The sequence below is a fragment of the Candoia aspera genome, chromosome 3, assembly GCF_035149785.1.
Source record: "Candoia aspera isolate rCanAsp1 chromosome 3, rCanAsp1.hap2, whole genome shotgun sequence".
Classification (NCBI taxonomy): domain Eukaryota; kingdom Metazoa; phylum Chordata; class Lepidosauria; order Squamata; family Boidae; genus Candoia; species Candoia aspera.
This window is the reverse complement of record NC_086155.1, coordinates 124,360,090-124,372,221: the sequence shown is the minus strand read 5'-3', so window position 1 is coordinate 124,372,221 and position 12,132 is coordinate 124,360,090. Positions and strand designations below refer to the sequence as shown.

At 39.8% G+C, this 12,132-nt stretch overlaps 1 protein-coding gene across 1 annotated transcript in view; it reads right to left on the bottom strand.

Annotated features, from left to right (window-relative positions):
* Positions 1-3,479: 3,479 nt before the first annotated feature.
* Positions 3,480-12,132, bottom strand: part of ANKH (ANKH inorganic pyrophosphate transport regulator) — a 100,187-nt gene continuing 91,534 nt past the window's right edge. The window contains exons 10-12 of the mRNA XM_063298755.1: positions 10,813-10,936; positions 9,034-9,133; positions 3,480-5,929 (exon numbers count right to left, since the gene is read on the bottom strand). Of these exons, the coding sequence (XP_063154825.1) occupies positions 5,813-5,929; positions 9,034-9,133; positions 10,813-10,936 (341 nt within the window). The 3' untranslated portion in view covers positions 3,480-5,812. The remainder of the gene's footprint in view (positions 5,930-9,033; positions 9,134-10,812; positions 10,937-12,132) is intronic.

Below are 12,132 nucleotides of genomic sequence, written 5' to 3'. Positions count from 1 at the left end.
AGAGGCCAAGAGTTTCTTCAGCTGAGTAGTATCATTGATGTTGGGGGGGGGGGGGCTAGTGGTCCCAAAGCAAATGGGTTCAGACAAAAAATATATATTGATTTAAATAAATATAGTACTATGATATCTCATTGTCCATTGCATTACAATTACAGTACTATCAGGGTCTTTTACAGGGCTTTTCTTGAAATTGCACCCAAAACATGGGTGTTGTGCACTCCTCCAATATGGAACAGCTGAAAATTGTTATTTGGGTGACTTGCCAGTAGGTCATTATAGGAAAGACTTATACAAAAAGTTCCCCATGTTCCCTTCATAGGATAGTTTAATAAAATTTCCATTGGAGAGCTCATGTTTAAAATAAAGCTCTTTGTTTTCTATTAAGATGATCTACTTCAGTCTAAGTGTGACTAATCTATTGCACAGTGTGGATTATCAACATACAATAATGGTTTGTTCAAATGTTTTCTTAACTGCCCCATCCAGACATATTTTGTAAGGATTAGTTGGCACTGAAATCTATTGCGTAAACCCTAAGCAAATGAAAAGAATTGGCAGTAATGGAACTGGTTCATTAGAAGGTTGAAACTTTTCTCTATTATTTTTAACTGTTTCAAGGAGTTTGGTCTACAGTGCAAGAGACATAGACTTCTGCATCTCCACCGATTTTCACTTAGATAAAACATTTTCTTCTGTAAGTGAAGTATTTTTGTAAGCATTCAAAATATTAAATATCTGAATCAAAACTTACATTTTAAATTATTTTTCTATATAATTTAAGATTACCTTGCTGGTTTCTTTTAAAATAAACTGTGGCTCTTTTTACAAGCCATATTAGCCCCACCCCCACCCCATTTCACCAGAGTTTCAGATGTTCATATAGCTATCTGAGCAACTCTAAGGTGCAATGATTGGTCCAGACCATTAGCTTCCATAGATTTACTTGCTACTTATTTGGGGAGGGGGGTGGCTGATTTCAGAATTTAGCATCATAGAATTGGAAAAGTACTTGGAGAGCCATCTTTTTCTGCAGGATGTGCAATATAAGATAAGGATACTGCATTCTTGCCAGATGGCCCTCCACCCTCTGCTTGTATATATCTCCATCATGACTGGAGGTAGGCAGCCTGCTTCGTTGCCACGGAATTCTCACTATTACAATTTCCCTCCTAAATTTTAGCCAAAACGTGTTTTCCTGTAATCTATCACCAAATAGTTCTAGTCATATCTCTGACCAACAGAGAAGAAATCTGCTCCATCATCTCTTAGATACAGACAGGCTATACTACCATCTATTCCCTTAATTTTCTGTTTTGTAGACTTGACATCCCAGTTCTTTCACCCAGTTCTTGGTTAATGGACTCTTCATCTCTCATCACTCTGGTCACCTTTTCTGGGCACATTCTGTTTCTCGGTATGTATCTATGTATGTATGTATGTAAAGGACATCATGTTTGGTAAAGTCAAGGGCCAGCGAAAAAGAGGAAGGCCTTCAATGCGATGGATTGATACAATTATGGCAACAATGGATGCAAACATTGGAACAGTCGGGCATATGGTGCAAGACCGAACAGCATTTCGTTCTGTTATATGCAGGGTCACTATGAGTTGTAAATGACTTGACGGCAACTAACAACAACAACATGTATAAGGCCACCCAGTTTGACTGCCTCTCTGAGTGGCATACAATATTAAAGCAATTTGAACAGAATCAAAAGAACAAGAGTCATTCGGGAAAAAATCCACGATCTTTAAAAAGAGCCATTTAAAACACAAGTGGTCCATCATCCCACTCTAGCCCAAGTCCTGGGGGAACAGCCAGGTTTTAAGAGTTCTTTTGAACAAGGTCAGGGTGGTGTCATTAACTTATGGCATCCTGCAAGTTGAATGGGAAAAAATAGTGTAGCATTATTACTTCCTATGAGCTGGACCTCATATATACACTCTAAGACTGCGTCAATCTTCCAGCATGGATCAGTCGCAAAGCTGAAATAGCTTTGAAGTCAGGCAGAACGGTTCTTCTATAAAACCACTGTCTTCCTCACACACCTGAGTTTAGATGGTCAGATTCCAGATTATATGGCACCTGGTCTGACACCTCCCCAGATTTTTTTTAATGAAATTAAGCATTGACATTCACGAGCTGGCCCTGTAGGACTTACCTATGTTTGCACCATACACAAAGCCCCAAAGTTCCTCCATTTTCTTTTAACCAAGCCTTGAGTCTTACCATGCTTTATGATCCTGAAACAGGAGTTTTTCAAGTAATGCAAATTGGATGTTGAACCCAAGGCATGTCCTAGCCTACAGAGTCTGGTTTATGCAAATCCCAGACAGCAGCTATGTTGGCTTTGAACAATGCAGTAAACCTCAAACTGCAGTTAAACAGCAGTGATTGATGGTAGCTGAGTTGGAAGCATGTGAACCATGTTCTGCAGATATAACCCAGGGGACTAGGAATTAAATTAAAATACACTGTTTGTATTTTAGCTTAAGTGTAAGTACCATTTTATTAACCATCCTGAAGCAGCTCTTCTGTCTAGAGATTTTGAAAGTGAAAAAGGAAATCTTAATAGACATCCCCCCCTTTATTTTGTGCAGTGCTTAAAATATTTATTATAACAACTCAGCCAATAAACTAAAATGTCAGGTTGACAAGCACCTGGAGATATGTTTGCCACATGTCGAGGCTGGTTTATTATTTAGAGGCTTTTCAATATTTCTAGCCTTGCCTTAATAACAGAAGTTTTAAAGACATTTATTCTACTTGAAGGCAAAACAATATTTTGCAGCAACTTAACACTAACGGTTACTAAAAAGAGTCTCTGTCAAAGAGCTTTGGGATCTACTTGGAACTCTTGTTATTTTAGTAATGCTTCTCCAAGTGATGTGCTGGACATCAGCATCCCCTAGCCAGAAGAGAGATGATGCTGAAACCTGGTGGGAGACAGGTAGGAGACTGAGGGCAACCTCAACCAACAAAAATCAAATACCAGACTTTGAAGCATGTGGAGAACCTGAGCCCCAAGTTCAGAACCAGCCTTAATATAGTCCATAATGTGCTTCAGACAGAACTAGAAGTCACATTATTCAAAATGGTTGCCAGGTGTGTGTTCCTGCTTAATATAATTAACAATTCCTTAGAGATTCTCAGGTTGTACATCTTGCTAGGCTGAAATGTAGTTAGTTAATTTGGAAGACAGTGAAGATCATCCCTTATTTCTTTTTTTTTTTACTGTGAGTCTGTTATGAGGGCTTTTTCTAGTTATTGTTTTGGTTGGTTTTTTTTAACTGCATAATATTTTTGTTAACTCTTATTAAAAATTGCTTTTATTAGCGCTGTTTGGAGATTACTGTGTAATCCACTTAGAGCCAATACAAATTATCTACTAAATAAATGAAACATCTAGCTAAATAGTAAATCATTTCTGCAGGGAACCTCTCCCAGGAATGCTTCCCTCATTTAAAGTTCAATAATCATAGTGTAGGAAAATGGAAACATTTAGGAATATTGGGTGTGCATAGACAAAGAGAAGTAATATTGCACATACATTGACATGTGATATAGATATCAAGAATGTAATATGGATTATATTAAGAAAATATACTCTTTATGTTCTTAACAAAAACCTATTGGTGAACAGATCTGAAAGCCTTTATTCTGCTGGGCCCTTTTTGTTTTATCTGTTATTAATCACCAAACTATTTCTGTTGAGAGCACTTTCAACAGATGGTGGTTTATCATCCAGGACACCCTGGGTTGCTGGCATTCCCTATTTTAATAGGAAAGTGTTCCCTACACACACACACTTCTCTTACTTTTGGGTTGGCACTGCTGGACTGGCTAATATCTTTCGGGTGGGGCAGGTTTAGCCCTTAAGTTTCAGATGGTGACCCTGAACTGATACTATTCACTACTTCGTCTTATTCTATTTCCCTGCATGCAGAACTGAGTACTGATTTGCAAAGGTACGCCATTTACCAAAAAGAACACACACCTTTACTGTTAAGTTTCGCCACACAAACCACCTCTGTTTTGTATTTTTTTTCTTTTTACTGAGCTTTGGAAAAAAAAGACATTGCAACCTAAAATAAATTACATATAATGTACAATATATATATATTTATACACATTCAATATGTATATACACACATATATTGATATAGGATTGACATATTATCTTTAAAGATGTCTTCTGATCAAAACTATCCACTTCCAAAATCTAGAAAACAGCTTTGTGCAAAATTAAATAAAATTATTTCACTGTTGTAAAGCTTATAGAAAAATATAATTTGTCTAAAGAAACCTTGAAATGTTTCAGTATGTTTTGTCTTGTGTTAAGATGTGTGAAATTACCAAATTAACCACGGGCACTGAGGGTCCCACTTAGCCCCCTTAATAGTGCACAGCTGCATGACAAGAGCAGGAAGTTCTCCAGCAAATACGGGTACCTCTTTCCACATCAATAGCTGGAAGCTGATGGTATCCGTGTTAAAGTTGCGCTTGGACTGCAGTAACCCTTGTTAGCTATGTAACTGGCAATCCATGAAAGCCAATGATCTGGTCAAGTGCAAGCTCGGTAGCACATCCAAGACACCAAAGCATAAGTAGTCCAATCAGGTTAATGGGTGACAAATGAAACCCTAATTCCACTGACAGAGACCCGCTTCCACAGCACTGCAAGATTTCTGTTTGGACCATTTTCCCAATGTAGACTTTGATTTATTTAACACCATTCCATTTGGCAAGTTCCTCCTGAATTAATATAGTCCTACCCAAAGTTTTCTAAAGGAAACAGATATATTGTTATATTCGCTGTACAAGTTAGCACATATAGCAGTTGGTACAAACAGCCTTATTTTTCCCCTACCCCACAAGAGAAGATTACTACTTTGGTTTAAATATTGGGGTGTGTATGTGAAGTGTGTGTTGCCACATTCCTTTCTAGAAACAACCCTTGAACAAATGCTTGCCCCTCATCTCAACTACAGTATCCTGCATAGCATCAAGCATGAGAACAACACCCTATCAAATATAAAGTTTTAGATAGGACACCAATATTGTAGTAAAGCTTCTGATTTAAAGGTCCACAATTGTTTTTAGAAAACAGTTACAAGGTTAGTGTAATACAGATGGTTCACAGCTGACTACCAAAGGAAAACTCTCTTTTGTATCTTAAGTCATATAATCAACCCTAAACAGAAGTCTTACTCTTTATTTAGTCTTATTCTGTATCTAACAAAGTCTTTTAAAGATATTTCATCTCTCATTCACTCTTTTTTGACTTAGGATCTTGTTTGGTACTGTTAGCAGTATACAATATATTACACTGAATGTTAGAAAAGCCAATCTCAGGGATCCACCATGATACAGATCAACAGAGTAAGGCCATGTTCAGGCAAGCAAAATAAAGCTAATGTGTCCCCTCCCCCAGGTTGCATTTTTTATATTTCATTAACAATAATAAAAAGAAATGGGGCAGGTAAGGAGAAGATGCAGGATGGCAGCACAATCCATGAATCAACAGAGAGACTTTGGCTGACAAAGGAAAATGTCCCAAGAACAGAGGCTTCCTCCACTGAATAGCTGCCATGTCTTTTGTGATTGCATGAAATGGGAGAAAAAAATCCAGTTGAAGGGGAAGAAGAAGAGAAAAACAGAGACTGTTCCTTTAAGTTCCTCATCCATGCCAGCATACTTGGTATGCTATGAATTCATTATCTGAAACCTTTGGAAGCAAGGCCTCATTATTAAAAGTAAAGTGTGAGAGAAGAAATAAACTTCCAGTTGTCCCTGCAGAGTTTTCATTTATTATTCATTGTCTTCTCTCATTTCTACGATGTCCGTCACTTCTTCTGTCGGAGGCATGTCAGTCATTGCTGAGTCTTCACCTTCTGTTGCAGTCTCATTATCATTCCTCTTCTTTTTCTAGGTTGAAAAAAAAAACAGTATTGTAGGAGATGGCCTGCAGGCAAGCTGGTTGCCTGCCTGCCTGCCTGCCTGCCTGCCTGCCTGCCTGCCTGCCTGCCTTCCTTCCTTCCTTCCTTCCTTCCTTCCTTCCTTCCTTCCTTCCTTCCATCCATCCATCCATCCATCCATCCATCCATCCATCTATCTCTGGATGGGTTAGAAAAACACACATAAAACATGTAAAATTATAAAGCGTTAAAAGTAAATGCTAAATCATAAAACTCTAAAGAGATTTTAATCTCCTTCTTAAACTGTAATAAAGAGGAAGCCAGCCTCAACTGTAAGGGCAATTTATTCCACAATGTGGGCCCTGCCACAGAAGCAGCAGAATTAGTTGTTAAAGTTGGACATATTCATGGTGAGGCCTGCAGAAGGCGTGCCCTTGAGGAGGGCAGGGCAGACTTTACAGGGGATCCTCCAGGTAATTTGGTCACATACAGCTTTATACACTAAAGTGAGCACCCGGAACTGGACTTAGAAAGCAAATGGCAACCAGTATAGCTGTTCCCACACAGGAGTGATATGACATCTCCTAGAAATGACACCTGACACCCATAACACTCAATTTTGAGCCAGCTCCAATTTTCAAATTTTGAACTATGAAACTGTAACTGGCTCTGCCAGTTCAGGTCCAAGTCATACATGATATTAAATGTGGATGACCTTGGTGGGAGCAGGATGAGAGTAGTGCATCCACCCTTGCTTTCCCTGATCTCTCAGTGGCTTTCAATATCACTCATAATGGTACCTTTCTGGACCAGCTCAGGGAGTTTGGAGTTAGGGGTACAGTTTTGTGCAGCATCTCCTCCTTCCTCTGGGGTCAGTTCCAGCCCACATCTCTGTAGCGTTCCCCAGCGCTCAACGCTCTCTGCTCCTATTTAACAACTACATGAAGCTGCTGTGTAAAGTCATTCAATGGCATGCGGTAAGACATTGTAATGGTATGTGGGAAAGACCTTGGGAGACTGGGCAAAGAGACGCTGCCTATGGAACGGTCAGTAAGAGACAGCATAGCCGGCAGCTACATAGTGGATGGGGCAAGAGGCTCAAAAGAGAACCTCCCCTAGTTTCTCAGGCTGTAAAGGAGAAGGGGATAGAATTGTACTTTCAGACTTGCAAGATTCTGTCAATGTAGCTTTACAATAAAGTAGAATTAGTTCATCTGGTTGCGATTCCTATTTGGTTTGCCCCACAAGGCCAACATCAATCTTGCAAGTATCAAAATACAATTCTCCCCACTATCTCCTTTACAGCCCGAGAAACTAAGGGAGGGTCTATTCTGAGCATCTTGCCCCATCCACTATCTAGCTGTGGGCTATACTGACTCTTATTTGACCGTTCCCTAGGTAGCATCTCTTTGCCCAGTTTCCCAAGGTCTTTCCCACGTACCATTACAGACATCATCAGCATGCTGATGATACTCAGCTGTCTATTCTGTCCCAGGCAGACTACATGATCCTGTGGAAGTTCAGTCTTGGGATCTGGAGGCTGTAGGGGTCTGGATGGGGAAGAACAGGCTTCAGCTCAACTCTAGCAAGACTTGAATGGCTCTGGATTTTACGGCTGCCTAGATCCAATGACTTCCCATTTCCTGGATGGGGTGGCACTAGAAAGAAGCAGTCTGCAAACTGGAGGTCTTCGTGGACTCAAGGCTCCTGTTCAAGCAGGTGTCAGCCACACCAAGACGGCTTTTGAACAACTTTGTGTTGTGTGCCAATTGTTCTGCTTCCTGGACTGGGAAACACTGCTCACAGTCACTATTATTTTGCTCACCTCCCAAATGGATTATAGCAATGTGATCTACATGGGCCTGCCACTGAAGAACATCCAGAAGCTGCAATTGGTCCAGAATGTGGAAGCTTGAGCAATGATGGACATAACTTAGAACACCTGTTTTATATCTTCACTTTCTGAGTTTCACTGGCTTCCAATATGCTTCTGGGTACAATTCAAGGTGAAGGTTTGTCACTTATAATGCCTTTCATGGGGCCAGAAAATTTGAGGGACTGCCTTCCTCAATTGGTTCCACCCATGCCATCAGGATTGGTGGAAGGGGCATGCTCCAGGTCCTGTCTATTAAAGAATGTCATCTAGCAGGACTTAGCAACTGTGCCTTTTCTGTAGCAGCACCTGCCCACTGGAACACCATACCACCCCGGTTTAAGCTGGCCCTGACCCTGCTGGCCTTTCGGAAAGCTTTAAAGACCTGGCTGTTTTCCCAGGCATGGGAAACATGAGCCTATGAAGTTGGTTAACTGAGCCTATGAAGTTGGTTAACTTATTGTTCATTTATTTATCCTCAGTTGCCATTTTGTGCTTTTTATATTCCCTTATATACATATTTGTTATTCTTGTTATTTGTATCGAAGTTTGTAAACTATGTTAGCTGTCCAGAGTCACTCTTGCAAGATGGGCAGACATAAAAATCTAAATAATAAAGTAAGCAAGCAAGCTTGATTGTGAAGAGAAAAAAAACTCTAAAGCAGATTTCCTATTAGAAAACTGGCACAGAAGAGACTTCTGAACTTATTTCACCTTTCCACAATCTGGGCTCCCCCAGGATGGCTACTTCTGAGAATTCTCAGAGGTGAAGTCCACTCGTCTGAAGGACACTGATCAAATTACTTCTAAAGTCATGCCTAAGTTAGGATTCAGTATCTGATAGACCACATCCTTCTACAGCAGGCTGCTTTGGCACAGAAGTAATAATAATAAATAAAGGATTTGAATTCATAATTCATCTTCTAAGGTAGGCAGAGGACTTCTTTGACCGCTGCACTCATTTATGGGATGCATTCCCTATGGAGATGTATATGAAAGGCCATAGGTTTCCCATCTCTTTATCAGAATCTGATGAATAAAGCTTCTCAAGGGATCAGGAAAGAATAAAACAGAAGCTATGCTCTAACTATCCAGTACACAGCCAATAAATTCAATTAACATGCCTATAATAAAGTCTTCAATTCAAATGACTATTTCTGGACTTCAGAAATCATCCCCACTGCTGTAGGCTGAGGTACAGGAGATAAGCAAGAGCTCTGTTTCTTGACAGAATTTCTTACCTGTTTTTGATAGACGTAACAAGCTGCTATTGCAACCATAGTTGATTCTCCTACAAAGCCAGCTAGAAGCGATCCTACACCTAGGGTGGCTCCATGGACCCTAAGAACATGAGAAACAGATACATACTGTTCTCACTCCCATACATCATACTCAATCATTGTATTTCAACAATAAAGATTATTAGAATGATGGAAGCTAGGTAGCATCGACACTTTAAATGTTGTTGTTTCTGTATAATGTTACAAGCTAAAAACAACTGCCTTGCCACCAGTTTTAAACCTTTTCCCTTTTTCCTAACATTGACTCTACTGTTAAAGTTTGATTGTAACCAGCACAGTAATGATGCAGAAAGATTGTCCTGGCTGTGAGGGGAAAAATGCAGGACTGTGGTGCCATATCCTCGGGAGCAAGGCCCCAAGTGGGAAGGGGCCCCGGAAGAAAAGGGGGCCAAACTGATGACTGGTAGTACAGATAGTCTAGGAGCTGGGGACGCTATAGGACAGAATAGGCAACTAGAGAAAAAGTAGGAACTTGAAACATTTGAAACAAGAATTATATGGCCAAAGCATGTGTATATACAGTGCAGGATCAAATAACCAAAAAGGGTTATGCTATTCCCATAAACAACCATATAGAACTATACCACTGTCCTACTGATTTCCCATTCCTCCCCACTGCCATGTAGAAGAGCAGAGTAAGAAAGCAGTGGGTGCCATGTAGAAGAGCAGAGTAAGAAAGCAGTGGGTGCAAGCCTATACAGTATGTATGCCTGATTCTTAGCCTGCTAGGAAGCCTAATTATAAGATTTTGGAGTCACCTTCCACCATCTTGCAATAACACAGCAGAGTTGATTCTGCTGGCAGAAAAAAGAGAACTGTGGATCTTGGGATACTGAAATGTGCATACAGTCTCCTCTATGCAGGAAAACCCCCACCCCACATCACACCACTACTTCTGTACATGGGTTATGATTTCCATTTGAAAACTGAACATATATATCCTAAAAATCAGAGTCCCAAAGTCATAATCTGATAGTCATTTTAGTGTTGTCAAAATGCAGCAAGATCACACATTTAGGAAATAATGCACAGTACTGAGCTCTTCCATAAAAGCCTTCTTTCCAGATAAATATATAATTATCAGCTAAAAATAATGGGGGGAAAAATAACTGAGGCAATCAAGTTTTAAGAACACCTCTTCAACAACAAGCCTCAACTAAGCCTATCTCCAAGGCTGTGGTTGGCATGCATCTAGACTGAACTACTTCCAATTGTTTGCAATTCTTTGGAATGTTCCTTACAGCTTTACAAAGCTCTGCCCCCTTTAAAAATATTGACTCTGTCCCAGTAGAGATGCAATTTTATCACTGTCCAGCTCTCTGTTACTGAAAGAAATCAAGGAAAACAGAAAGGTGGCCCATGCTCACAAAAGGGTTGTCTGTTCCAGCAAAACAGCTGTAGCAAAACCTGATTTAAGTTATCACACACACACACAAAGCATTTAATGTGCAAAGCTATCAGTATGGGTTTAACTGTTGGGCTGAGTTTCTCAATAAATCTCTTCTGAGATGATGGCAATGACAAATATTCTTGCCTCTCTTTATGCCTTTCCTTAATCAATAAGCACTTCTGTGTGCAACTGAACTGTGAACTAGCCAAGTAGCAATTGCATGTGGATGGAGAATATTGTGGTTTAATGCAATGGATAGTCTGACTTCGTGTTATAGACGGTATGGCATCACAGAAAAAAATAGAAAAGGGTAACAGAGTATAACTTACCCTAAATATGGCAGCACAATCAAACTGGTGATGAGAACAATGATGCGCAGTACTGAGCTAGGAGCTAGGACAAAAGTCTTTTTCAGCGTCATCAACCACCCTGTCAAATGTGCTCTTACTGTGACTAAAAAAAAAAAGAACACGGAAAGAACAATTATTGGCAGCAATAGCTTGGATACATGCTCAACTTCTAACAGACAATTGTAGTTCCCTCCAAAAAAATAATTTGATTGCCTTTCTTCCTCACTTATCATTTGATAAGTTCTGGACTGGATAAGAAAATGAGCAATATTCATGATTAAAGAAGTTGCAAACACAGAAGCAAGCAGCTAGAGTTACCATACTGTATGTTATGAGTAGTAAAATGCGATTCCTTTATTGCTTGAAAATAGGATTTGCCAATAAAAAACCCTTGGCTAACATACTATTAAACTGTAAGATCCTCAGAATATGGTTTGTTGCCCTCCCAAACAATGCATTTCTGCTAAAGGTTTGATCCAACTTCTTCAACCTAAAAGGTGCTGCATTAACACAGCTGGCCCCAGGCTTGGTCCTGCTCAGACCAAGGTCCTTTATTTTATCTTGAATCAATCTATATTGCCTCACTGTTTCATTTCGTTTTAATTTAATTTAAATGTAAAGTGCTTGGAGCATTATCCCTGATTGTTGTTAACAAAGAGGAAAGTTTATATGGTTGAATTCCAGAGCAATAATTGGGATGGGGCATTTCCATTATCTAATGTTTTAGTCTACAATGATTCTCAGTTTGTTTTCAGACCCAGTTTAAAATGCTGGTCTTAACCTTCGAAACTCTTAACCACCAGCCAATGGCAGAAGATCCCTCCAGAAGCTCTGTACTGTAAGTGCCCTTCCCAAGTGCTATCAAATAGCTGGTTAACAAGGAAAGGACTTTCTTGGTGAGCCACCTATGAAACACTCTCCCCAGAGACGTGCCTTTGTTATGGTCTTTTTTTGATTCCAGGTGAAGATTTTTCTTCAGTTTAACTAGGCTTGGTTTCAACTGTGATCTTAAAATGTGGTTTCTCAATAAATTTGAAAGTCATTGCATGCTTACTTTTATTTAATTTTGTTCTAGTAAAAATATTTTTACTCTATCATTATTTGTCTTTAATATTACACATGGTCAGATTGCTAGGCCGCTAGAGTAGAAGCCAGGAGATCATGAGTTTTAGTCCTGCCTTAGGCATGGAATCCAGCTGGGTGACTCTGGGTCAGTCACTCTCTCTCAGCCCTTGGACGGTGCTACTGGCAAGCCACTTCTGCAAATATTGCCAAGAAAACTACAAGGATTTTTCCCAG